The sequence below is a fragment of the Miniopterus schreibersii genome (genome assembly GCF_964146895.1).
Source record: "Miniopterus schreibersii genome assembly, chromosome: 19".
Classification (NCBI taxonomy): domain Eukaryota; kingdom Metazoa; phylum Chordata; class Mammalia; order Chiroptera; family Miniopteridae; genus Miniopterus; species Miniopterus schreibersii.
In genome coordinates this window covers 29914842-29942807 of record NC_138119.1, presented here as the reverse complement: position 1 = coordinate 29942807, position 27966 = coordinate 29914842, and the positions used below count along the sequence as shown (strand labels likewise).

Genomic DNA, 27966 nt, shown 5'->3' with positions numbered 1-27966 from the left:
CTCCACAGAGCCGGGGAACTTGGGAACCTGAGCGCTTTCCCCTCCCCGGCGGCGGCGTCCTGCTGGAGCCGGCCTCGGCGCTTCCCGTTTGAGCCCCGCCCCCCGGGGTCTGCGGCCGCTGGATTGGTCGGGGATTCTCTCCAGGTGAGGAGCGGCGTGGAGGTGGGCGGGGCCAGGCGGCGGCGCTGGCAGTGCTGGCGGCTGGCGGGCCGGGCCCCTGGCCACTGTCTGCGGGCTGGTGTCTGCAGCGTCGCCGGGGACGTGCGGGGCCACTGCCGGGAGGGATCTGAGGGATCGCGGGGTGAGCGACAGCTGTCCTGCGCCTGGAGAGCCTGCGGGGACGGGAGGAGGGGGCCGCGCGCACCCGGGGGAGGTGCGAGACGGCCGTGCCCTGCCTTTTCGGGGAAGCGCCGGCCCCAGACGGAGGCGGGAGCGCCGAGGCTCGGGGTCTTGGGGTCGCAGCGGGGGTTTGGGTGGGAGGATTTGCTCGCGTGGTCAGTGGGCGGACAGGGCAGGATCCTTAAAGCAGGAGGACCTTCCTTCCCCACGAGTTCCTGCCTGGGTTTGGGGAGTGAGCTCGGGGCTCTCCCACCCCAGTTGGAGTCAAGACGTTACCCCTATTCTGTAGGTGACCTTGAGGAAGTCGTTTTCCACCGCTTTGTGCCCCGGTGTTCCTTCTATAGACTTTGTCCCCGGGGAAGATGGGGGGGCGGTGCAGAGCAGGGGCTTGACAGTCAGGACACCAGAGGAGAAGTGGTGGCGTGCTAGGAATGGGGTGGCCACTTACAGTTTTTCCTTCAGGAAACGTGTTTGTTATTGTCCCACTTTCTCATTTTTTTTCAGGACTGAATCCTACCACTGGACTGCCATTTCTTTGGGATAATGAACATGATCTGTTTGCAAGCGCCCCACCCTCCTAACTGCTGCCACTTACTCCCCCCAGATTCTTAAACTAGAATTGGAGGCCAGGAAGGAATTGGATATGCCGCTTAATTTGATTGACCTCAGTTTTTTAACCTGTAAAATGGGAAGAAGTAATGGTAGCAAAGATTGGAGGAGATAATTTATGTGAACGTTACCCCTAAATCAGCATTATAAATGCAAGATTCTGGTGCCCTGTTTATGCATAGATGAGGAAACAGAGGGCTCTGGGTTCATGCCTTATCCTAGGGCATGTAGCTGTTAACTGGGAGAAAGAGGGCTGGACCTGACTCTTGGCTCAGAGTATTTTCACTTATACCTCACCGATCCTCTTCGCTGAGTGTTTTGAAGGATGTCGTCTTCCTTCCCTTCCTTACATTCCTTTTGTCCCTTCCAGACATCTCCTGAAGAGCCGCCATGTCTGGGAATAATGCATCTTCCTCAGAAGAGAACAATAGCAGCTATGAAACCAAAACCTCAAATCTTCGAATATCAGAGAAGAAATGTTGTTGTAAGTTCTGACAAAAAGGAGGGTTGCTCTCTCCCAGAATTTTATCCTGGGAATATAGTTGTCATCCTAGACTTTGCTGCTTGGTGGGAGTGAGAAATAATTCCTTGACATGGAAATTTAAAGTCTACAAGGGGAAACTCCTGTCTGAAAAAAGTAGTCTCAGTGAAATGTCTGTCCTTGGGGCTAGCCTGCTGGTGTAGCCCAGCATTATCTTATTGCTTTCTTTAACTGAATCTCCATCTCCTGGGGGTATCTGCTCACTGATACTAAAAATTATGGCAAGCATTAGTAGTATACACTGTGTAAGGCAGAGTGGCAGTGTGCAGGAATTACTTGGGGCTGATACTGTTAACAGTTTCCCTTTGTTTCTTGGGCTACATTTTGTGAGGGTTCTGCTCTCTGTAGAAATTGCCAGTAGCTCATTTCTACAGCCCTCAGTGGAATCAGCCCTGACGTTAGACTTTTCACTGTTTCTTGAGCACCTTACTTTCTCACAGGTTTAGCCTTTGGACATTGCAGACTTTGTTTCCTACAAGTTCATTCCTCTGGGGACAGGTTTCACAGGAGATTTTAATGCCAATTCTTTAGACAGAGATGGCAGGTGGGATTGCAGAGAGATGAAGCATCAGTAGTCCTAAGCCTCATTATAGACCTCAACAGTGCATGGCCTGGTCCAGAAGGTCCTGGGCCACTGGGCCCCAGATGTCTTGGGGAATCTAAGGGAATGCCAACCCTTCTTCCTGTGTCCAGATTGCATTTCCCTTTGGAGCCCTACCAGTCAGTTCTTCTCACTTCAGTGGTTATATATATATTGGCAGGTGAAAACAGCCGAGCAGCATGAGACCTGGAATCATCTCATGTTCAAAGCTTTCCCCAGAGTCTCGGCCTTGATGTCATGACCTTTTCAGTCTCCTGATTAATGATGATAATCTCTTTCCACCTGGCGCCAGTGAGGCTTGCTGGGGTTTGGACTGTAGCAGGGACAGTTTGTTTAGATGTGATAACTGGGGTTGGCGTATCTCTACTATTAGGATCTCCTTTCTCTGCCAGGGCAGGAAGCTGGGTACCGAGGGCAAATACCCCATGGGAGATAACTAGCATAGCGTGATGTTTTAGTGCAGCCCGTAGAGTCAGACTGCCTGGGTTTGAGTCTGGGATTTAATACCACCTAGCTATGTTCCCTTGAACAAGTTGCTTATCCCCTTTATAAAATTGGGATACTAATAGTATCTCCCCTAAGAGTGATGTGAGAATTAAATGATTAAATACAAGAAAGCACTTGGAAGAGTGTTGGGTACATAGCTAGGTATATTATTGTCACTGGTGACTCTATTTGCATGTTGTGTTTATTTTTGAAACATTATAAATTGAGTTGTAGTCTAAATGCTGTGCAGGGAGCTCACTATTTAAAAGAACCCTGTGAGGAATCATATTTTCCATAAAGAATGGTTTCTCCTCTTGTTTGACAATATTGTAACCCAGATTTGGGGGTATGGTTGCCATCTTAAAGAGAGGTGTTACTTGATTCAGAAGGGAGCAGAGAGCTGGTGTGTATGTTGGGGGGGGGGGGTGATAATTGTGGGATTCACTGACCCTGCACAATGCCCAGTGCTCTGCTTTATTCTCTAAAGGCATCTCCTACCTGCCTTCCTGATTCTAATGCAGTTTTATGCCTTGAAGGCTTTCCATTAGCCAAGGAAACAGTAATCGCAGGTCTCTAGTCCTCTGGACTCTAATTCCTGGTTTGGGCTTTGATCCTCTTTTTTCTGCCCCACCCGAAGCATCCGGGTTGTCTAAAAGCCACTGTCCTTCACTTACCCCATCTCTTCTCCCCTTCCGGGTGAGACCGTTACAGTCAAAGGAGAAATACAGTTATGAGCATATGTGTCAATTCATTTCCTTCTTCTCTTGTTATTTGCCTGTATCTTGGAACAGGCTCCCCTGGCTGCTCAGCGTTCACACCCAGCTGTTACTTTATTAATAGCTCCACTAACCGTTCCCCTCGCTGCTAATTACACCTGGGTTGGCTGTCTTTGACTCTACGAAGTGACTGAGCTGGAGGAGTGAAGAAATACTTTAGGGAATCAAAACCTCCAAAGGATCCTTACTGGAACTTCAGCTGCTCTCGGGATGGGGTGAAGGGGAGTGGCGATGGCTGAGGTGCCTTTAAGGTGCTCAGAGGACTGCTGTCAGGGCTCTGTGAAAGCAGGAGTGTGTAGGGGAAGAGGTCTACATGCTTTTCTTTCTTTGTTTTGTCTATCCTTTAATATTTTGAGTAGGTCTGGAGCAGACAAATTCCCTTTCCCTAATTACAAAAGCAATACATGTTCATGAAGTATTCAGACAACACAGAAAGAAAGTGAAAAGTGAAAAATCTCTCACAATTTCTCCTGTCCCTGTTAAGTTTGATTCTTTCCAGCATCTTATTCTGGTGTATCCTAGCAAAGAAAAAAGGTTCATGCTGTATGCATTTGGTTCTGCTGCCATTACCCTCCCCCCCCATTAAACTTACTGTATCTTGGACATTTTCTTCCACGTCAGTAAATCCAGTTTTACCTCATTCTGCACAGTATCGCATTGAATGGATATGTCAGTCTCCCCCAGTGGACATTTCTGTTTCCAATTTTCCACTATCACAAACAATACTGAAGTGAGCATCCTTACACACACACCTTTGCATGTTTGTGCTAGAAACTTTCCTACAGAAATAATAGAAGAAAAGATAGATACATTTAAAATGTTGATCAGCATTACTAATGTGCTGTCCTACAAAGTTTTGTATTGTAAACTTTTAATATTTCCAAGTAGTTGATGGCAGTGGGCATTATTAACTGTAGCTGCACTGATTAACCAAATATTAACTTTCTTAGTGTTTGGCTGCAGAACTTGGATATCTCATGCCTATCGGTCAAATAGGCGGAGATAATTGGCAGTTTTATGACTGCTGATGAATAAAAAGATATTACTAATGAAACACACTTTAATGAGCAGAATATTTCAAGAATGTTGGGCCTACTCAGGACAAAGGGTGGAAGAAGACCTTGATCATGAAAAGGCTGGGAACCATTGGCCTTCGAAGCCACCCGTCAGGGTTGGAGTAGAAAGCTTAGTTGTGCTGACCACATGGCTTCCCTCGTCAGGTGCTGACAAGAGCTGGTGGCTGGGCCGGAGTGGGCGGTCGTGAAGGCAGGAGTCTGGTCAGAGCCCTGACCTTGACTTTCTGCTGTGGGCCATGCTCTTCACTTCTCTGAGCTTTTCTCTCCATAGGAGGGAAGTTATTAAGCCCTCAGGTCCTCTGAGTGTGTTCATGAAGGGAAAGTAAATTTAAGATTGAGAAAGCGAGTGAAACCTCGTGTAAAGATAGAAGAGAATTTCAAGATTGAAACAGCTTTCCACTCTATGCCAAGGAGTGTATTACATTGTCTCTGAAGTTAATCAACATGACATATCTACTATTGAAATTAAGGTTGTGGTGGTGGTTTTGTTATTTTAACAGGCAGGACAGTATGTTCCTAGTTCTGCTAATGTGACAATTTTGAGATAGGAAGTGCGGTTTAGTTTTCTACTCCGGAAAATGAGAAGCCCTGGTTACAGCAGATGTGTGTGGGTGTATTGTGGGCACAGGGGGTTGGTGTGGTGCTGGGGAGACATTAGTGACCTGTATTTTCTTTTGTTCTGAACCCTCTCTGTCCAGTTTGGTTTACTTAGAGCAGCTGGTTCCCTGGTTAGCTTCAGAGCAGCTCCCAAGTATCAGTTTATTTTCAGCATTAGGGAGGTAACAGGACCTTTGGGGAAGTGCCTAATGGGCTGGAACGTGTGGACAAAGCTGGCCTAGAAGTGCAGGTAATGAGCCATATCATGGGGCATTGAGAGGAGTGGGGCACTGAGCTGGAGAAAGTGAAGACTCAGGAGGATTTAAATACTGAAATCCGGGGGCAGCTGAACCGAGGTAGATAGACCTGCCGGTCAGAGGTCAGAGGTCATGGATTAACATCAGCTGAGGCTGCTGGATGAGTTCCCTTGCCTTTGTGCCACAGATTTGGTGAGATGAAAATCACTTCTGATGCCCAGGCCCAGGAATTTTCCATGTGCCAGGCCCTCAGACTCTGAGTCTACCTTCCCTCACCACTTGGGCCACTCTTGGGCTTCCGAGTGCTTCTTGCCAAACACCCTTTGGAAACTCTTCCTTCCGAGTCTTTTCTCTACACAGGCCCTTCTGCCCACTTCTCCACTGAGATCTTTTTACATTGTTTCCCCAAAAGAGAAAAGATGACTTTTCCATCTAAGGACCCCAATTTTACAGAATTGTTTCTTTGTCTCGTAGGGGCACCTTCTCCCTCCCAGGGTAGAGCGGCAGCAACAACTTTCAGGGCACCCCTGGAAATCTCTGCTGGGGAGCGAAGGCAGTTCTTTCCCTCTCCCCTCTGTGTGCCCTTAGAGGAGCCTGCAGAGCTCGAGCCTCCCAGGTGACCTCCTTTGGGTCTTGCCCTAGGAAAGTGGCTGGCAGCAGTGTGGGGCCCTCGCCCACCACTCCTCTGTAGCAGGATGGGCAGAGGGGAGCCAGACCCTGTGAGCAAGCTGATGAGAAATCACAGGCTTTTTTTATGGAGAAAAGCCACAGAGGAAGCACAAGATCTGGACTCTAGTGCCTTATTGTGTGTCCATAGGCAAGTCACCTGACTGACTCTGAGCATCTAGTTTGCCCCATCTGTCTAGTGAGACCTATGTCTGTAAATGAGTATTCCTGAAATAAGTTTCCTATGGAAGGGTAGACCAATGACTATTTTGCCTCTAAATTGTCTTGCTTTCCATTGAGGCAGGCTGGCCATGATGCCCTCGTGGGCTAAGGTTTACTGAAGTTTCAAGTTTCCTGAGGCCTAGTAGGACCTGTATCAAGTAGGCTTTTCTGCTGTCTAATCTCACTGTGGGTCAGAAATTCTGGCTTAAGCTCATGTCCTGAGTGCAAGGCTTAAACAGTGTGAAGCCAGGCTCTTTTTGGGGTAGGCAAGCTAGTTCTTGCCCGTGGCTCTTAAGGGATAGATGTGAAACTCAGCCTAGACACTGTTTGACCTATTATAGGAGCCCGCTCAGTTGGGGATCAGTAGAGTCTCCAGGCACAAGACCCTCCTTCACAGCTATGTCATTCCTGTGTTAAGCAAGGTGCCATGATTACTGTTTTTCTAACTCTTTCCACCTTGGGTACCTCTGTGAAGACCTTGGACATGTGGGAAAAAGGCCTTCTTTTGGGGACTTTCTGAAAGGCTACATGATCCTTTAACTCTTTCAGGAGGGTTTGCCTGACAACTCTTCAGTTTGCCTTCTCAGTCTTCCTGGACCTTTGCCTCACTGAGGTCTTTGAGGATTAAACAAGATTATAACTATGAAGTTGCTAGCCCAGTGCATGAACTTTACTCGGTCCCTAGTCATTTAGTTCTGTTCTCTTTCGTTTTGCTCTAGCATGGGCATCCTACATGACCAACTCCCCGACTCTCATTGTTATGATCGGCTTGCCAGCCCGGGGCAAAACCTATGTGTCCAAGAAACTCACACGCTACCTCAACTGGATTGGAGTGCCCACCAAAGGTAGGTGCAGGTCATTCATTCTTTGGGAAGGGAATGATCAGTTCCTCCATCTCATAGGCCTCTGGGGGATGTATTCTTCCTAACATCAAGGTTACAGGGTGCTCCTGGCAGAAATAGAGGTTGCTTCTGGATTTGCTGAATTTATTCCCTGTTCACAGACTTGTTTTCTCCTGGTGTACTTTTGAGGGAATGCCTTTGATAGTTCACGCTTTACATTTTCAAAGCTCTTACATATATATCATCTTGTTTAATCCTAGCAGCACCCCAGTGAAATGGTAGAAGTGGCCGAGGAAATTGAAATCGAGACAGCTTAAGACTTGCCCAAGGTCTAATAAGTCTAAACTTGAGCATAATTTGGCTCTTTTTTTTTTTTTTTTAAATATATCTTTATTGATCTCAGAGAGAGGAAGGGAGAGGGAGAGAGAGAGATAGAAACATCAATGATGAGAGAGTCATTGATCGGCTGCAGCCCGCAACCCGGGCACGTGCCCTGACCAGGAATCGAACCCCGATCTCCTGGATCCTAGGTCGATGCTCAACCACTGAGCCATGCCCGGCTGGGCTAATTTGGCTCTTAATCTGCTATTGATCCCAACATACCTTGGTGCTATTTTTATCCCCTTGGCCACTCCAACATTAGACCAGGATGTCCCCTTTGGTGGGGCCATTGTGTTATTTCACTGCTGAAGGATACTGGTGTCTTCTGCAGTCTTTAACCTTGGGGTGTATCGGCGTGAAGCAGTCAAGTCCTATAAGTCCTATGACTTCTTCCGGCATGACAACGAGGAGGCCATGAAGATTCGCAAGTGAGTTTTCTTAGGCCTGACCCTGGGCCAGCTCTTTCCTGGCCATCAAAGGAGTGGATGCACTGGGGCTTAGTTTTCCTTTCAGTAAATATCTTGTGGGGATTTTAAGTAGAAGTTATTTTCTGGATAGGTCACTCTGGGTTTGGGTGGGTAGAAGAGCAGGGCTCAGGGAGAAGCACATATGCTTACAGGTTAAGGCTACAGAGGGATAAGATATATGCATGGGGTAGGGGAAAGGGAGACAGATAGGATGACCAGTGATGAAGGGATGGGACTCCTAGAGCAGCCCACTGCTCGTGTCTCTGGCTGTGACTGATCTTGGCCTTGCTGCGTTCCTCTTGCTGATTTCTTCTGCTCTCCTGGCAGACAGTGTGCTGTGGTGGCACTGGAAGACGTTAAGGTGTATCTCACTGAGGAGAGTGGGCAGATTGCGGTAAGCCTTACCTACCTCCTCCCGCCTTGGCCTCCGCCCTTGCAAAGCTGCACAGCCCCACCTTGGGTCCACTGTGGTGGATTCCATTTCTCGTTCCACACTCATATACCTTGTGGGCTCTCTTCCCAGGTGTTTGATGCCACCAATACAACTAGGGAGAGGAGGGACATGATTTTGAACTTTGCCCAGGAGAATTCCTTCAAGGTAGGATCTGACTCCATGCTGGAGGAAAAGGGATAAGTGGAGGTGGGCAGGTAGAAGGAACATGTGGGTCTGTTTGACTCTGGTGAGTTAGGACACCATTGGACATCTGATTCTGTCCTCTTGGGGGAGGCCCCCAACCCTTGAGTGTTTTTTTTGTAGGTCTGTCCTCAGACCCTTAACCTTTATGTCTGAGGCCCTGGGGATGTGGTAAGAGTTATTTTTAAATGAAGAGGCCATGAAGGCACTTTCGTGAAAGAAAATCCTGGGAGATGCGGTGGCTGGGGTGGGGCAGGTATGAGCATGTACTCTTAATGAACAGCCTGGCCAATTTTGACCCACTGATTACTGCCCTCTCTTTCTGGCCAGGTGTTCTTTGTGGAATCTGTCTGTGATGATCCTGATGTCATCGCTGCCAACATCCTGGTGGGTGACACCCCTGCATACCACCACTTCTATCCTTTGTGCCTGTGGGTGGGGAGGGAGGGGGATGAGGAAGAGTCGACTGGGTAATGAGAGAGAGAAATAGACATGTTTCACATCACCAACTGATCTGTTTGATCTTCCAGAGCACCATTTTATATTTCCACACTCTTGGGAGAGGAAACTGAGGCTTTGAGGAGTAAAGAAAAAACTAGCTGTTGCGTGGAGACCAAGACAGACTAGACTGTAGGATTCCTGGTCCCATGTCCTGGGTATTACCTGGGTGCTGAGACCTAGATATATTCTTAGAATAGACCAGACTTCATTATCTGTCAGGGCCACCTTCTAGGAAGGTCATCTGCCTAGCAATTGTCTAATGGTCACAGCATAAACCAGTGCCCATTTGATGGGTTGTGCTGTGTCAAGTAGACATTCATGCCTGGTGTCATGATGGTGCTCTCCCAGCAATGCGGAAACTCGGGGTCATCAAAGGAAGAGGCATCTGGTCCAGTCAGGCATGCATCAAATCAAGCACCCTATTGTAACCGGTTGTGGGGAGAAATTGAAGCACATTCTGTTTGCCTAGGAAGGTACATGAAGGGATTGGGGCTCAGGAGCAGCTTCAGCTGCATGACTGCCACTATCCTTCAGCCAAGGGCAGGCACATGACTCCCCAGTTGTCTTTCCCTTCTTGGTTGCCAGGATCATAGGACTGTGTGGGGGTGGTGCTCAATGAATGGGGATTGCCAGTGCTCCAGTGAAAGGCCACTTCTGTGGACTTCCTTTTCTTTATTTAGCAGTGGCTGTTTGCAGGAGGACTGTTGAAGGCAGACCTCTGACTAGGTCCTGCTCTTCTATGATTCCAGGAAGTAAAGGTGTCCAGCCCTGATTACCCTGAAAGGAACAGGGAAAATGTGATGGAGGACTTCCTAAAGAGAATTGAGTGCTACAAAGTCACCTATCGACCCCTTGACCCAGACAACTATGACAAGTAAGGTTTAAGGCCACTGTATGAAGAACATAAATAGGGGTCTAATATGAGAAAAGAGCCTTTCTCAGTCCCCAAACTTCCCGTAACATTTATATCACTCCAGAGAAACAAGGTATGGATTTGTGGCTTCTGTGTGGATTGCATCTTATACGTGAACACTGAAGTGTGTGTTTTGTTGTTTTTTGTTTTTGTAATCATCAATTCTTCCTCTTTATCCATCTAGAGCAGGGGTGGGGAACCTTTTTTCTGCCAAGGGCCATTTGGATATTTATAACATCATTTGCAGGCCATACAAAATTATCAACTTAAAAATTAGCTGTGAAAAAAGCTCCTAGATTTATTGAATTTTGAGACCCCCATGGTTGCCTTGGCAGGGCCAGACCAAGTGATTTCTTGGGCCATATATGGCCCACGGCTGGATGATCCCCACCCCTGCTCTAGAGCAATATTTCTCAGCCTCAGCATTATTGACATTTTGAACTGGATAATTCTGTGTAGTAAGTGGTTGTCTTGTGTATCGTAGGATATTTAGCAGCATCCCTGCCCCCTGCTCACTAGATACCAGGAACATTTCCATCCTGTGACAACCTGAAATGTTTGCTGACATTGCCAGATGTCCCTGGGGAGTAAAATCACCCTTGCTTGAGAAGCATTGCTCTTGATCAGTGGTTTTGACTATGGTATTATAGGACACCCCTTAGAGATGTGTCATCAGTTTTTGGTCAATTTGAAAAGTGTATTGTGTATGTGTGTGTGTATATAGGATGTCTGAAAAAAATGTATACACACTTTGAATAATTTATCAATTCCAATGGGTTAAATCTGAAAAGAGAAAAACATCAATCGAACTGAGAGCTGTTGAAGTGTGTGTACATTTTTTTGGGACACTCTGTACATGTTAAATAGTGCATTATATATTAAAATGTATATATACATATTAATATATACATATTAATATATAATATAATACATATGTAATATAAAATATACAGTGCATGTATATACATGTAATGCATATGTAATATGTTATCTGTTATATATAACTTGAAACATATAGAGCAGATAATTTATTATGTATATAAATAAAACATGTAGAGTCCTCAGGAACTTGCCTGGCTTAGAGAAATGTCTGATCAATGCTAGCTGTCGTTACCACCAGCAAAGTGGTATACAATACAGGTAACTTGATGTGTGTGAGGTATAGGAGCCATAGCAAAAGGTCAAGTTCATGCTGAAGAACGATGTGTGACATCAAAACCCGTGAGAACTTGGGGTGGCAAACACACAATAAAATATACAGATGATGTATTGTAGAATTGTAAACCTGAAACCTGTATAATTTTATTAACCAATTTCATCCCAGTAAATTCAATTAAAAAAGAAAAAAAGACACCTGTGCAAATGTGGCCTTTGGAAAGGCACACAGTCAGAGCAGTTATCAGCTCCGTTCAAATAATAATACAGCCCTGCAGCCAAGCAAAGGAGAGGCAGGTGTGCGAACCCCCTGGCTCATCACTCCGCTGGGCTGCTTGTGAGTCTTTCAGTTCCTTCAAGGGGTTGCCCAGAATGTCAGTATTTGAAGGTATTTTTTATGCAGAGGTTGAAAACCACCGCCCTAGATATGGCATAATAGCATATTCTTCAGTTACCCCCAAAGTCTTGCATAGGAAGAACATCCTGGAGGGGGATGTGTGTGCGTTTAGAGGTCTTATCTCTGATGGTAGGTAGGCTTATGGGTGATTTTTAATTTGCGTCAGTCTTTTTTGGGGGGAATTTTTGTTGTTGTTGGAATAAGCACTTATTATTTTTATAATGAGGTAAATTCCATGGTGGCTACAAAGCAAACCATCCATGGAAGTACCTTTGAGAGAGGCTTGATTCAGGTAGGTGCTGGAAATGCACAGCCATGTCTGCGGTTCCGCCTCCCCCTGCCCTCCCCTCCCCTCCCCGCCGGTGGTGCTGTACTCTGGTTAGGTCTCCACCGCCTCAGATGGAAGTTGTGCTTCTCACCCGATTTCAAGGTCAGCAATACCTTCAGGGCATCTAGTGTAGCCCCTGAGGGAAGCCTGAATTCCGTTGATCACACTTACACATTGCATGGCGTAGTGTAGACACTGAGGGACTGCCCAGAAGTTCGGGAGATTTTACTTAGTCTTGGTTCTGGGGAGTAATACAGCTCTTACCACTCAGCTCCTTAAATGTGGGAAGGGCTGTAAGTAATTATGAAATCCTTTCCCCTGCTACTGTTACCCTCAGATTTTCATACCCAGGGGATTTTTTTTCCCTTCTGCCCCAGGGACCTTTCTTTCATCAAGGTGATAAATGTGGGCCAGCGATTTTTAGTGAACAGAGTCCAGGACTACATCCAGAGCAAGATAGTCTACTACCTCATGAATATCCACGTCCACCCTCGCACCATCTACCTTTGCCGGCACGGAGAGAGCGAGTTCAACCTCTTGGGGAAGATTGGGGGTGACTCTGGCCTCTCGGTGCGGGGAAAACAGGTGAGTGGTTTAGCCAGCAGGCTGGATTTCCTAGGCTTAGAATGAGAGGGCATAGTGGAGGTCGCCTCTTTTTATCCCCTGGCTTCTGTCTAAATCCCGTTGGGGCTTAGGTTTCAGATGGTCAAGCAAGTGCTAAAGACGTGCTCTTGTTTCCTGCTGCTAGCTTGGCACTGAAGTGTGGATAACTTGGAATCATTTCTGCTGTGGTCGTTCAGGCATCAGATATTTATTGGGTACAACCTGTGTGCGTAGCAGAGTACAGGGTGCTTCAGTTGAAGCTGCTTTCCTCTTGGGTTCATTGCACCTTTCAGATTTGTTTTTTTTAAATCCTTACCCCAAGATATTTTTTCCATTGCTTTTCGGAGAGAGAGAGGAAGGGGGGGAGAGAGGGAAAGAAAAACATCTCACATCGATTGGTTGCCTTCCGCGTGCGCCCTAACTGGGGCTGGGGATCGAGCATGCAATCGAGGTACGTGCCTTTGACCGGAATCGAACCCGAGACCCTTCAGTCTGAGGGCCGACGCTCTAGCCACTGAGCCAAACCGGCCAGGGCTCGCCTTTCAGATTTTGACCCCAGTCGTGCACAGGGCCCTTGTAGGCTGAGTTAGCAGTTGTATGTGTGTGTGTGTGTTTCTTCTTTTAAAATTTTTATTTCAAACCCCAGTTTGCCCAAGCTCTAAGGAAGTTTCTGGAGGAACAGGAGATAGCAGATCTCAAAGTGTGGACGAGCCAGCTGAAGAGGACTATCCAGACTGCTGAGTCCCTGGGGGTGACCTACGAGCAGTGGAAGATTCTGAATGAGATTGATGCTGTGAGTTGGAAGCTTTGATGGCCAGTAGTCTTCTTCTGTTGAGGCAGGAACTCTCAGGAGTCATTGTGTGGGCAGTTTTATCTAAAACTAGAACCACCAAGTAGAAACTTTGAGGAAGCTGAAGCTATGGCTGGTTTGGGGAAGAAGTAGGAACAATTGTACCCCTAATTAGGGCTTCCTGCTGCTTGAGCACCTGTGCCAATCATGGGGCTCAAGCCAATTCTGGGGCAGCGGGAGAGTGGAGTTCCATTTGGTTCCTTGGTAAATTTCCTTCCTGGGAAAAAGAAATAGCCAACAATTTATTTCTTCAATTTCTGCTCAGATCATTTGGTCAGCTGTTCTGAAAAAGTCCTTTCCAAATTTTTTCTTGGCTTTCTTTGTCCCTGAGCACAAAAGTAGGCATTTCCTTTCTTTTCTTTCCTTCCTCTGCACCCTTTTATGCCATCTGCAAGAATTCTCCAGTCCCTTCAACTTCCTCTCCTTCCCTGCTTCCTGTTCCTTTTATTCTGCTGACTCTTCTTGACCTTTAAATTCCCCACAGTAGTAGGAGAAAGTGGCTGCTTACACTAGAGAAGCCGCCTCCTCTCTGCAGCGGCCCTCACCCTGCCAGTCCCAGACACCCTGGCCAGTCAGTTGCAGGACATGAAAGGACCCGGCACAGTGCCTGGCATGTCGTAAGAAACTAGTATTCTTCAGTGTCGTCTCCCTTAACTGGGTGGGGCTCTGTGGGTCAGTCTGTCTCTTTAAGCCAGTGTGGCTCCTTGCAGGGCGTGTGCGAGGAGATGACCTACGCAGAGATTGAGAAGCAGTACCCAGACGAGTTTGCACTTCGAGATCAAGAGAAATATCTGTATCGATATCCTGGTGGGGAGGTGAGATTCCTTTCCTGTGGGGCCACTGCCCAGCCCTGCTCTGGGAGCTTAGTGCTAACTTGGGGGCAGGACTGAATGCGATTTTGGGGACCTAGAAAGGGTACTTAAAGCATCATTTAGTTTATGCTCTTATCTTTGGGTCATACTGCCTTTAATTCAGCTTCGACAGTCCAATGCCTTATTAATTTGCTATTAAGATTTCCAGGGGAAAAGAGTGACAAGATATACTACTGTCTTGAGCATGTCGTAGAATCAACACGATCTTTTTTACTTTCTTTTTTTTTCTTTCCACTTGCTAAATCCCACCCCCAGTTATGGGCACCAAGTGAATATATGGGGGCTGTGAATCATTTCCCTATCACCTCCAGTGTTTCGGTCCATTTCCTGGTCTAAGTGGCTTCCTAGTCTAGGGGTGTAAGGTAAATAAAGGTAAACAAACAGTACGGCAGAGGTCCAGGAAACCCCTAGGGGCCCCTTGTTGCCTTATACTCAACTCGTTAATCTTTGGAAGAAAAAAAACAACCACATGCTGAATTCAGATTTTTCTCTTCTTGACCTGAAGTTTTCTCAGTCTGAATATTGCCCTTGAGAGATCCAAATATATATTTTTTTAAATATATCTTTATTGATTTCAGAGAGAGGAAAGGAGATGGAGAGAGAGAGATAGAAACATCAACGATGAGAGAGTCATTGATTGGCTGCAGCCCACAACCAGGGCATGTGCCCTGCCCGGGAATCGAACCCCTATTGTCTGGATCCTAGGTTGACGCTCAACCTCTGAGCCACTCCCGGCCGGGCTCCAGATATTCTTAAGAGATTCCAGGGCTAGGAGAGTTCGCAGGCGACATGAAGCCGCTGAGCCTCCAGGAGGAAAGCCAGCTGGGGAAGAAGGAGCAGTGTCCTCTTTACTCTGGACACAGCCACTGACTTGGCTGCCAGCTTGCACCTCTCCTCCTACCAGCCTGTCCCACTTCCCCCCACAGTCGTACCAGGACCTGGTGCAGCGGCTAGAGCCTGTCATCATGGAGCTGGAGCGGCAGGGCAATGTCCTCGTCATCTCCCACCAGGCTGTCATGCGCTGCCTCCTGGCCTACTTCTTGGATAAGGGCGCAGGTACCATTGAGGGAAGGGCCAGGGGACACATCCGTGGGAGGGGACTGGACCTTTGTGTGGCACCAGGATCCCAGGCAATTGGATCTCCCCTTCTTTCACTCACATTGGAGTGCATTCTTCAGGCAGCAGTGTGGGACACCCAGCAGCCACTGAGCCAACTTCTTGCTGAATTGACTCTGTTGGTACAAAAGCCCCTGCTGGAGAATGGCTGCTGCTGGAGCCCCTCAGTCCTGCTTGGCTAACGGGCAGCCCTGAGCCAACATTTCTGGCAGCATCAGAAAAGCAGTTGAACATTCCCAGCTTGTTACTTTGGCTACAAAGAGGCTATATCTTAGAAGGCTGGACTTAGGGGAGGACAGTTTCTGGGTCAAGCTGGAAGGAAGTGCTGCTGCCTTCTCTGACACTTCCCTTTCCAGCCTACCCAACTGGCTGGGAAGCCTACAGGTTGGCCTTTGGGGTACCCAGGTAGGCCACAGTCTTTCCTCCCATGGGGTCCTGTTTTGCCTGCACGGAAGGATCTAAAATGGATTTATTTTCTTCTTTAGCCACTTAGTAGCTTGGGTGGCTTCTTTGGTGGCCACCCTGATAATTGCCTGGGGTTTAGGGGAGGAGTTGTATGACTCTAGGTCAAGGTAAAGAAAACTCATGAGTTCCTTAGACTCTTTCTTCCACCAGCTTGACCTTACTCCATACTACAAGTCTTCCCTCAGTTGGTCTTTCTGCTTTCAGATGAGCTACCATACTTGAGGTGCCCTCTCCATACCATCTTCAGACTTACTCCTGTGGCCTACGGTAACTATGAATTTAATTTAGGAGCTGGGCAGGAAGTGGGGATTGAGGAAGGTTGGGATTTTTGAAATTTCTCTGAAGTTTGTGTAGAAGTTCAACTTCATCACCCCTGGATACCAGGAAAGTTCCATCAGTGCCTTCCGTTTCTAAATGTATGTATGGATTTGGGAATACATGCATTCTTTTATGGTGTGCTTTCCCGTACTGAAACTTAAGGAATTTGTCCTTGAGCTTTTTTCCTGAAGGCCTCAGTTCTTTCCTCTGTTTTCCCAGGGTGCAAAGTGGAAACCATTAAGCTCAATGTAGAGGCTGTGAATACTCACCGTGATAAGCCAACTGTAAGTATTTCCCACAGACGAACACGCAGGTTCCCTGCCACCTTGAGTCTTTGAACCTTTGGCGTCAAGACACTGGGGTTTCTTTTGCGTACAGAAGGAAAATAGATCCAGAACTCACGTCCTATGTAGTCTGCTCACTCCCAAGAGAAAGAGATGTTGGAATTACTATTTTTAAAGATTAGTACCTCTTTCATGAGTCTTGAACTTGAAAGCTCCTGGAAATCCAGTTAACTATGCAAAGGGTTTGGCTGGCTGTAGTGAAATGCACCCCCCCCCCCCCCCCCCCGAAGTGCTCCCTTTAGAAAGCAGGTCCCGGAAGAGCCTATAAGGTGGGGTGAAGAGGCACAGCTTTGTTCGTAGATCTGTCCTGCTGTTTGATCTTAAGTAAGCCCTTCCTTTCTTTGTCCCTCTTTCCTGCTTTGGAGTATGATTCTCTAGGAGCTTCTCCCTCTACAATCCTTTAGCTTCCTGGGGCTAGGGGACCAGGCCACAGCCCAGAACTTGTGACAGACCCTGTGTCAGAGGAGCAGGAGTAGAGGGAGCTGTTGTGGTTATAAGCATTATTTAACCTTTATGAGTGAGCTTTTGTCTTGGCTTTCATTTGTGTGGTGTCCCTCCGTTTCTAATCAGAACAACTTTCCCAAGAACCAAACCCCTGTAAGGATGAGAAGGAACAGCTTTACACCTCTGTCCAGTTCGAATACAGTAAAGCGTCCACGAAATTACAGTGTTGGGAGCCGGCCCCTCAAGCCCCTCAGCCCTCTCCGTGCCCTGGACATGCAAGAAGGGGCCGACCAGCCGAAGACCCAAGTCAGCATTCCGGTGGTGTAACTGTGTGTTTCCCTCCAGTCCTGGCCTCCTGCCCCTGTCACTAATCACCAAGGAATCATTTAACTTCCAATCCCCACCCCCGGCCATGACCATGAGGCCACGTGTTTCAGACCCACCTTAGCTGTGCTGCAGTGTGGAGCATCTCCCCATCCATGGGCAAGGTGACGAGCTGGATGCCTGAGAACACGCCCTTAGTTGGGTGGCCTGGAGGAGATGGCCAAGGATGGTCACCCCTTGGGTGACTAGCATGCCTGGGCTGAGGCTAAGCATGGCCAGTACACTTGGTTCTTGTCAGTTCCCCATGTTTCAAGTCACTAAAGCCCTTATGTTGGTAAATTGGGGGTGGAGGGGGCCACAGAAGCCCATTTTCCCTTCACCTTTGCTCAAAGTGTGCTTTACTCACAGTTCTTACCCGCCTGCTTTCTTCCCCCTCCCTCATCGCCCCATTGGGTTGTCCAGTGTGATGCATGTCATTGTCGCTGTAGTGTCCGACTAGGGGGGGAAGGGACGGTTGGCAAGAGAGAAGCCTAGGCTCCGTTGATTCTCTGCAGTGGGCCCAAATGGATGTGGACCGGGGGAGCCTGTCTTTTTCCTTCCTTTCTCAAGCCAGGTCTTACAAGGGTCCGCCTAGGCTGTAGGACATCCAGGGACACTCTGGAGCTAGTAAGTGGATATAGAGCGGGAGCTAGTACGTGGATAGGGCAGAGTGGCCTCGTTTCATGAGAAATAGTCCTAAGGCTTTGATGCCCTGGGGGAAGCTGGTTCTGAGGATGTGGGAACTGTCTGTACTTTCCACTCGAAGAGCCAGGCACAGGTCTTTTGGCTGCTGCTACATTTAGGAGAGGAGGATGGTCTCTAGCTGCTGCAGGGCTCTTGTAGGGCAGGTTATATCTTTTCTCCAGTGGCTCCCAGCTTCTTTGCCAACCACTGCAAGCCAGTGACCTCTGGGGCTCTTTAGGACAGTCACCACCGATTCAGGAGTCACTACTGATGTTTGAGTTGCCCAAGTCAAAAAGGCAGAGAAGAGTTCACTAGAGCTGCTTATTATTTAAAAAACACTCCTTTTTAAGTTAAAACATCTAGAGGAGTCTTTGGGACCCTGTGGAGTCTAGCTGTTCACTGCTAATATTTACTATTAACTTCTGTCATTTATTTTCTCTGTAGGGTTAAACAGGAAATGTTTACAGCAAGGATGCTTAGCCCCTTGGGGACTCATGAGAGCATAATTCTCCCTCCAAATTTGTATGCAAAACATGAATATATGGGCATTTTTCTGAGAAGCAAGAGTTCTCATGAAATTTTTAAAAGAGAGATGACTCCCCATCTTAAAGTCATCAGCTCGTCTTTTAGAAGTAACCAGCAAGAACAGAGGAGCTAGTTGCTGGGGTGTTTTTGGCAATAAGACCTTTTGTCAGGATTCTTGTCTTGAGGTACTCATTGGCATCCCTGTTAGAACCTCTGGCGTGTACCTACGCCTGGGTCTGCTTTAGGCCTACTGTCCACTCCAAACCTCAGGGCGGAGCCACCACATGCATGTGTTTAAACAGCTTCCCTGTCCATTCTGATCCATGCTCCAGGCTGGAGCTCCGATCTATGAAGGTGGGTAAACAGATACTGGGATGGCAGTTCCTGCGACAAAGCAGCAACCTAGGAATTCCGAATCCCTCGTGGAGTTAGATGTCTAGCGGATCACAATATTAACTAAAGTGACCCCCTTAAAAGCAGGCTGCCAGGTTTTAGAGGCTTTTCTAGGTTCTAGTCCCACCTGTAACCATTTACATTGCAGGGTGATGTGGAACAAATCACTATGTAAATAAGTGTCCCTGGGTGGTAGCTGGGAATTTTAAGCACCCTGGAGACAGGCTCTGAGATAAAACCTGTAGTATGAGAGAGATTATCATCACAGGCAGTTGACTTCTGCCTTGAGTCCTTTATTCTTATGTCTCGAATAGGACATCACAGTGAGTTTCCAAAGGCTGCTTGCCTAGATTCTGCTTGAAATTACCTGCTCTTCCCGTTCAGCCGTTTACATAATGTGTCCTTGGTGTTTCAGTCTGTGGGGCTGTGGGCTGGATGGGAGTGGGGGTGGAGAGGTACACAGAAGCAGAAGAAAAGGTGCTTGCCTTGAAGAAGGTTATTTTAGGGACAGGGCATGTAACTTATAATAAAGGAGCATTTGCGAAAGAGCAACACCGAGCCTGTAAGTGTGGACACTGAAGTGGAGTACAGATTGCTTCTCCTGACGTTTTCTCCTGCTGTGCTGTGAGAGTAATTCAGAGCTGATGAATGAGAGGAGCTTTTTGCTCCAGAGACTTTGGATTTGGGCTGTACATGCTCCTAGTGAGAGGAGAAGTCTCTAGTGAACTAGCATTATGTTACGTCGTTATGAGCCCCAGCATTAGCCGCAGGTCACTGGGATGTTCAGGAGGATGATTTCTCTGCACTACGCCCTGTGCTCGTTTGCTTATCCCAGGAGCCAGAGGTGGTCTTACTCTTCTCAGATAGGACACAAGAAATTAGACCTTGACAACAGCAAGGGTTTCAGCATTCTTGTTTTTAGAGCAAGATCTCTCCAGAGAAGGTTCAGCAGGAAGAAGCCAGGAGAACATAGGATGGAACAGAGCTGCGTGATTTAGAGAAGTCCTCCTTGCTGTCTTTTTCCACTGTCTCCCTCTCCCGGTCTTACTTGTTGGGTGTTGGTAGTATATCCACATTGCTACGATTATGTCTAGATCACAAATCCTACAAAGAAAGAGTGGACTCCAGAGTATTTTTTGCTGAGGCTTTTGGTTTTGTTATGGGAGAAATAGGTGAAGGCTTTAGCATTTATCTGTTGGTAGAAAATTGGGAAAGGAAAATCACTATATTCAATTTTTTTTCCTATTTTTTAGTTGCAGTTGACATTCAGTTCTATTTTATTGCTTTACAGCCGAGTGAGGAATTCTGTGACAGACTTTTAAGAGAAATCTGAAGCAGATTTAATCTAAAAGCTTCTCTTTCTATCTCCTAATCCTCAGATTTGAATTTAGCTGTTACTTATTATTTGGTTTATTTTGGTAAGGGTATTGTTTTACATTCGACTGGAAAGCAGAATAGGAAAATGTTTAAAACTCTTTTAAAACTTTGTGCTAGATGGGCTTATCATTATCTCTGATTTTTATTTTTTGTTTTTGTTTTTCCTCCCAAGAAGTTAAGAGTTAGGAATACAATATGTTTGTATTCCTAGACTGAACGGTTGAGTGTTTCCTGAGGTTCTGGCTGTTCCTCTTTGTAACCTACTGGATCTTCAGAGGTACTGGCATTATGAAGAAACATGATGTAGCTGTTTGGAAACAAACCCATCTTAAATGGTTTTTCTGAGTTCCAGAGGAACTTGTGGGTGCTTTGGGTAGTCAAAGGACAAGGGAAAAAGTGTCTAAAAATTGAGAAAACTATATCTTATGCACATTTCATTGTCTTTGCTAAGCTCAGAAGCCAGACTGTGTTTGTTTTCAAGAAATTTGGTAAATTTACCCAGGTGTTTTGGTATGCACTTTGACTTGCTTGTGTTTTAAAATATTTTAATTTAAAAAATTATGTAACAATTGAGTCGAGTTTAGCAGGATTGATCTCTTACTTCCCATAGAGGTGGCAGAGACATCAGAAGTATGTCCAGGAGTTTAATTTAGACTCATAGTGTCCAGAAAACTGTATGTAGTAGTAGCTGTGTGCTTACTGACAGACTCTGAAAGGACCTGCATGCTGATTGACAGACTCTACTAGGGTCTGTATGCTCACTGACTCACAGACTCTAGTAGGATCTGTATGCTTCTAACAGACTCTAGTAGGGTTCATGAGCTAACTGACTGACAGACTCCAGTAGGGTCCGTATTCTAACTGACTGACAGACTCCAGTAGGGTCCGTATTCTAACTGACTGACAGACTCTAGTAGGGTCCGTATGTTAACTGACTGACAGACTCTAGTAGGGTCCGTATTCTAACTGACTGACAGACTCTAGTAGGGTCCGTATTCTAACTGACTGACAGACTCCAGTAGGGTCCGTATTCTAACTGACTGACAGACTCCAGTAGGGTCCGTATTCTAACTGACTGACAGACTCCAGTAGGGTCCGTATTCTAACGGACTGACAGACTCTAGTAGGGTCCGTATTCTAACTGACTGACAGACTCTAGTAGGGTCCGTATTCTAACTGACTGACAGACTCCAGTAGGGTCCGTATTCTAACTGACTGACAGACTCCAGTAGGGTCCGTATTCTAACGGACTGACAGACTCTAGTAGGGTCCGTATTCTAACTGACTGACAGACTCCAGTAGGGTCCGTATTCTAACTGACTGACAGACTCTAGTAGGGTCCGTATTCTAACTGACTGACAGACTCTAGTAGGGTCCGTATTCTAACTGACTGACAGACTCCAGTAGGGTCCGTATTCTAACTGACTGACAGACTCCAGTAGGGTCCGTATTCTAACGGACTGACAGACTCTAGTAGGGTCTGTATGTTAACTGACTGACAGACTCCAGTAGGGTCCGTATTCTAACTGACTGACAGACTCCAGTAGGGTCCGTATTCTAACTGACTGACAGACTCTAGTAGGGTCTGTATGCTGACTGACTGACAGACTCTAGTAGGGTCTGTATTCTGACTGACAGACTCTAGTAGGGTCTGTATTCTGACTGACAGACTCTAGTAGGGTCTGTATGCTGACTGACTGACAGACTCTAGTAGGGTCTGTATTCTGACTGACAGACTCTAGTAGGGTCTGTATTCTGACTGACAGACTCTAGTAGGGTCTGTATGCTGACTGACTGATTATATTAGGATATGTAGCTGACACTCTGACTGTTTGTAATTGTACCAGTTGGTGGCATATATACATTATTGTGACTCTCTATTTGCAAGTGTCCTACAAAGAAAGGAAGCAAACACTCCACATGTTTTCTTTAGGGGGAAGTTCTGTAAATTATGATTTTTAATCAACATTTCTTTCATAGTAGTAGCCAAAGTTTCATCATTTTTAGAAATGAAGGTTGTATATCACTTGTTTGGCATTTTGTAAACTCAGCTATGGAAATGCCTTCTTAAAGCCTGAAATTGTTAACCTAGTTGAAGCCATCCCATCCTTTCCCCCGCTTCTGGGCAGGATTTCGCTTTCACCACTTGTGTCTAAACCTTCTGTGTCCACAACTTCTCTGTTATAGAATGTAGCACTCCATTGAATAATGCTGCTGATTTTAGTCTGCCATACATTTGGCACTTATTCATGATCTAATAAATGAAAATGCAATGGTAATTTTGCATTCAAAATTTATCTTAAGAGGTGGCAAAGTATTTTTTCCAGTAAGACTTTCATTGGGGATCTATGACCAATATTTACCTTTTCAATGTTTTTGTGTCTGAATTGCTTGTGTATATTTTTTCATTGTGTTGAAGTAACTAGATCAACTCATTCTGATATGGTGATGGTTTTGATATGGCAAAAGCAAAGGACTGATCACCAGCTGTGCCCTTTGGAGGGAGTTGGGCGTGGGCTGAGAACTACTGAGTTCAATGGGCATGGACTGAATTGGGAACCCAAGCAATAGAGTTATCCTGCTGATTTCCTAGGCACAGCTTTGTTGAAAGAAGGAATGTAAGTCCTTAACAGCATTCTGATTTAATCTGGTGACATTGATATCAAAATATGCCGCTCAGATCCACAGAAGGTGTGTATAACTGTATTTGAAATGTGTTTTGAGTGTGTGTGTGCAGAATGGGTAAATAAAATTATTGAGTAACTTGAACTTATCAGAAGGCTTCTGGGTTTTTTGTTTTGTATTTTGGGTTGTGTTTTCCACCCAGTTCCCCCCGCCCCTCCCAAAACTTTGCCTCACACTGCTCAGTGACTGAGCCTCAGACAAGCCAAAGCCAGCTCCCAGTTGGCTGGAGTCCTTGGTGTAGGCGTGGCCCTCTTCCACCACCTGCTGGGGAAGATGGGAAGGACATCATGAAAGGCACCGAACTTCCACAGGAGTTGTGTGTACTTTTTGGTGCCTCTACAAGAATTACCTGTTACCTTTGACTTCCATTAGCAACATGTAACTCACTATTTATTGTAAAGAAAACCTTTGAAGATCTCTTAGAATTAGTGGGATGTTCCTTCTAAAATATCACCTGCCTGTTTCTAAAGAAGTTACAGCCAGTGGGATAAACCAGTGTTTTAACTTCTTCTGGGACAGGAAAATACAGGTGGAATTGTCACCATTCTCACTCCTTACTCCTTGTTGCTCTAATAAGAACTGGGAGCTCATTAGACATGCAGACTCTTGGGCTCCATCCCAGGCCCAGTGAATCAGAATCTTCATAACCTGGTGATTCAAATGCACACTTAACATTTGAGAACCACTTCTAGAGGGAAGGATTTCTCACAAGCTAGGACATTAAATCCCAGTTTATGGGAAGAAGCTGATATCTGCTCTGATGACTGATTTCAGAATGGGCTGGGATAACTGCAGTGGTAGAGCCCCTGCTCAGAAGCCAAGTAGCCCCTGACTGCAGTGTCACTCTCTTGGCATGGCCTTTTGGCTGGTGGAGCCTCCATACTCTCCTTTACCACAGGGCTCCCTATAACTTCTACCTCATCTCTTGGGTGTGTAGCTTACGGTCGAAGTGTGAAAGGAGTGCCCGGTCCAGCATGGCACAGGAAAGCCTGCTTTTCTGGGAAAGAAGCCCATGACTGTGCCACCGAAGTCTTTCTGGCTCCTGGGAGTAAAGGGGGGTGTGCAAGCACACCAGTGTGCACGTGTCTGTGTGCAGATGTGGGCATGTGGGCAGCGGGAAGCAGCAGAGGGATTCTGCTCTACTTTTCTTTGCCGTTTGGTGACCTTGTAATGGCTTTGTTTGTCTTCCCTCTGGCTCCTAGGCAGATACCTCGCTGGCTGTGCCTAGACACTCCTCTCTGGCATCCCTTCCATCGCTCTCCTGATATGGAAGCTGAGGGCAGACCTCCTTGGGGGACTGGGACCTGCTGAAACACTTGGATGTCAGCACCACCAGGGCTTGAACAGGAAGTGAAGTGGGGATTGGACATTTGGGACCACGAATCGGGGGCCTGGAAAAACCACCACCTTCCTGCTCCTCAGGCCTAATGGGAATATCAGTTACACTGAAAAACTTAACTTCTTTGTGCCTCAAAATGTTAACAGCCTGAATCGGTTAGTTTTTTTATGATCATTTTGCTGGGTCTGGCCCAAGTTGGCCAGACTCATTGTTCGGTGTTTAACGTCCTACCTATGACTCTCTAGCTGGCTCTTTTTTGCCTAAGGTGCAAATGCACCTCATGAGATTGAACTGTTTCCAGGTGAGAGGGCTGGACTCCAGGAAGCCTTTTCCGTGCCGTGGGAGCTGGTCTCTGCATCCGTGCCAGGTGAGCAGGATAGAGTATGCTCACATACGCTTACATATGTGAACTTTCCCTTTTTTGGTCACATTGGAAACAGACAAATTCACCAGGTGAATGGAGGATATCTGAGTAATGCAGTCCCGGAAATGTCTCGCTGTGGCGATGGAAAAGCTCTCTCAGCTGCAACCTTTTCGTTTAGAGAAGTTTTTCTTGTTCTAGGCCCCTTAAGGGTAGGATCTGACTGCAAGACTCCCTCAAATGGGTACCTGTCTTCTAAGTTCCTTTTTTTTTTTTTAAAGGTTTTTATTTATTTCAGAGAGGAAGGGAGAGGGAAAGAGAGATAGAAACATATAGAAACACCAACAATGAGAGAGAGTCATTGATCGGCTGCCTCCTGCACACCCCCTGCTGGGGATCGAGCCTGCAACCTGGGCATGTGCCCTGACCGGGAATGGAACTGCGATCTCTTGGTTCATAGGGCGATGCTCAACCGCTGAGCCACTCGGGCTGGGCCTGAGTTCGCTTTCGTAGCTCCTGTGTTTTCTACCGGATGCTGCGTGCCTCTCAGAGCTGAGGAGGACTGATCTCTCTGCCGTGACTGGGAATGAGAGCTGGGAAAGCAGGGCACCAGTTACATCCATGAAGAGGTAAAGAAGGTTCCTTGGGAATCAGCTCTACCAGGGAGTTGTTTCAGTTTCAAAACAGGTGCCCTTCTGCGGGATTTGTCACCATGATATGGTCTCTTAAGAAAGCTGCGGCTGCGACTTGGAGAGCAGCTGGTGTTCTGATGCCGTCCTCTTAGCTTAGTTGTCTCTGTCTTGGTCTCCCTGTCTCATGTAAAACACTGGGGGGACGGGGGCATGGAGCCCTTACTACATTAGTCATTTGGCTTCCCTTAAGGACATGCCAAGTAATTATTCCTCAGATTAGTGACTGTCAAATAGGCAAATACGTCTCTGTAGATGTAATATTAATATGTCACTCATGAAGGAACATAGAAACTCCAAAGGATATTATATCTTACAAGCAAAATCATTTCTTTTTTTAAAGAATGGTAAGTTTTTAGCTTTTGACATTTTTTTTTCCTTTCACTCAGATGCCCCCTTGCTGGGCAAGTGGGTGAGTAGCAAGAAAAATAATGAAATGTAGCTTTTCCCAAATGGTTCACTTATACTGTGGTCGATACGCGCTGTTACCGGAGATGTGAAGAGCTGGACTGCAGGCGGTTCAGCATCCAGCAACTAGAGCTTGTTTTCTATGCACAAAGCTGCCTTTGAAAGGCCCCGACTGCTCTGTAGCAGGTGATTTTCATTTCACTGCTTGTAGCATGCTGTACTGTAATGATTTTGTTCTTGTGATGCAGTTTTCTTTCTGCATCTATATACACTGTCTTTTGATGATCAGATAATTTTTTATTTAGTTATTTATTCATCCATGTAAGGCATTTTTAAGTCCCCATATTAGTGTTTGCATGTATTTAATCAGAATGTACGGTAATTTGTTGCATCGGTTCTTTGGTAGAAATTGAGGTAGTTTGAGCATTTAAGTCTAATGTCCATAGTATTATCTTAAATTAAACTTCCAGAATATAGATATCTGTCTTCTGTAAAAAGATAATTACTATGTTAAAGCACAGTGGATTTCTTTGAATACTTTCTTGCTTATTGATTTTTATTTATAAATCAAGAGATGCATTTCTCTGCAGAAAAGTTTATCTCCTCGATAAATAAAATCATGCTAAAATATGTAATATGTATTGCTTTTGTAATAAGAAATATAATAAAAGTTATTTTTAATTAAAAATGCAGTTTTGAAATCACACACAAAAGAAGATAACATTTGATTTTATCACTATACAGACACAAACTATTAATAACATCATGCAAAATGTGTTTGAAACTAGCTTCTTTAAAATTATCTTCAAATTATTAGATTGTGTATATTTTTCCAAATGATGGTTTTAACTGGTAACTCCTGCCTTTCATCAAGTTCATTAGCACTTCAAAATGATATCAGTGAGACCATTAGGGTCATGCATTATCGACATTCTAAAGCTTTATTAATTTATTTAACAAATATTTAATGATCACCCATTGGCTGTCATGCAGTGGCTAAAACAAAGTCCCTATCCTCTTTCTAGAGTTTATTATTGGAAAGGAAAAAGTTAACAGCAGTTCTGTAAGTCATCCCTCCCTCCTGGGAATGCTTTCCCTCTTGTGGATAACCTTGACCACAAGCATTATTAAGTAGCAGTTAGGTAAATGTTTATGATTAAGGAACTTTGAACACTCTCTTTAGGGTCAGAAGCAATAGAGATAAAATGACATGTTCATAGTAACAGTAGAGCAGTTGCAAGTTCTGTAGTCTAACCCCCATTCTGATAACATGAGAATGATTTATCAGTTCTCCAAGTTTGCAGTTGAGCGGCAGTGGTTATAAGTATTGCTAAATGCACCGAGCCTTAGCAATATACCTGGAGGAGTAACAACAATGAGGGTGTCAAGGGTGTAATTTCCTTAGACTGATAAGCACCTTTGCAGGTGTTTTCCTATTCAATCAATCCATCATTTGTAGAAGGCTGGGAGGGCCTGGCATCATTAACCCTGTTTTACAAATAAGTGAATGGACACCCTTATTGAGTGGCTCATCTCAACACTGATGGAGTTTTGTCAAAGCCCATTACCTCGGAACAAGGTAAACGGTAAGATTTGTGACAGTGAAGGCCCAACATAGCATACTACTATTATTAAATGTAGCTGGAACTTAACAAATATATCGGGATTAGAAAATGACTACTCAGAGAGTGCTCCAGTGATAGTCATTAACTTGATTGATTTCTGTAGCCTTAATTATTACATCAAGTCTTAAATCTCTCCAGGGTCTTCGCTGGGCACTCACTGTGAGGAGGCTCAGCCTGCGGGCACACTAGCTTGTCCTGGTTGGTGACAACCCTACTGGCCTTTCCTGTGGCAGTCTGGCTGTTGCCTATTACCATGTACTATGGTCTCTATTCACTATCCAACCTACATTCTTTGTCTTGAATTCATTTGAAAATTTGATAAAAGCCAAGGAATCTCCCCAGAAAAAGGTAGACATGGTAAGTTTTGCATTCAGTTTAGGGAGGCCATGACCTCCTGAAACCCATCCCTGGACATCAGGGTAGGAAACCAGGAGCTAGATACTACACACACACACACACACACAAACCATTTCCCTTTCTTTGACAAAAAAACAAAAAGACATCCATTTGATATTAACTTTTTTAAGCAGAGGAAGAGAATATATGAGATTCTGAAATGCTCAAACATTTTTTACTGGACATTGTGGAATATTTAAGAATTTGAATGGATCGTAGTAATGGAGAGTAATATTTCTTTTTAAAAAAATCCTCACTTGAGAGTGTGTTTTTTAATTTATTTTTAGACAGAGAGAGAGAAACAGAAACATTGATTGGTTC

At 45.8% G+C, this 27966-nt stretch overlaps 1 protein-coding gene across 3 annotated transcripts; it reads left to right on the top strand.

The window, feature by feature from the left end:
- The first annotated feature begins 75 nt into the window (after nt 1-75).
- On the top strand, nt 76-26331 carry PFKFB2 (6-phosphofructo-2-kinase/fructose-2,6-biphosphatase 2). 3 transcript variants are annotated; one of them, XM_081121812.1, is made up of 16 exons: nt 76-144; nt 1319-1432; nt 6890-7015; nt 7725-7821; nt 8188-8254; nt 8384-8458; nt 8825-8881; nt 9745-9869; nt 12166-12373; nt 13038-13184; nt 13952-14056; nt 15040-15169; nt 15899-15961; nt 16232-16296; nt 16927-17106; nt 24030-24187. In XM_081121812.1, exons 2-16 carry the CDS (start codon nt 1339-1341, stop codon nt 24090-24092), a joined length of 1602 nt encoding a protein of 533 aa, XP_080977938.1. In that variant the 5' UTR covers nt 76-144; nt 1319-1338; the 3' UTR covers nt 24093-24187. The 3 variants fall into 3 exon arrangements, with proteins under 3 accessions (XP_080977938.1, XP_080977939.1, XP_080977937.1); XM_081121811.1 differs by lacking the exon at nt 76-144 and adding an exon at nt 169-301 and having other exon boundaries at nt 24030-26329; XM_081121813.1 differs by lacking the exon at nt 16927-17106 and having other exon boundaries at nt 143-301; nt 24030-26331.
- The last annotated feature ends 1635 nt before the right edge of the window (nt 26332-27966 follow it).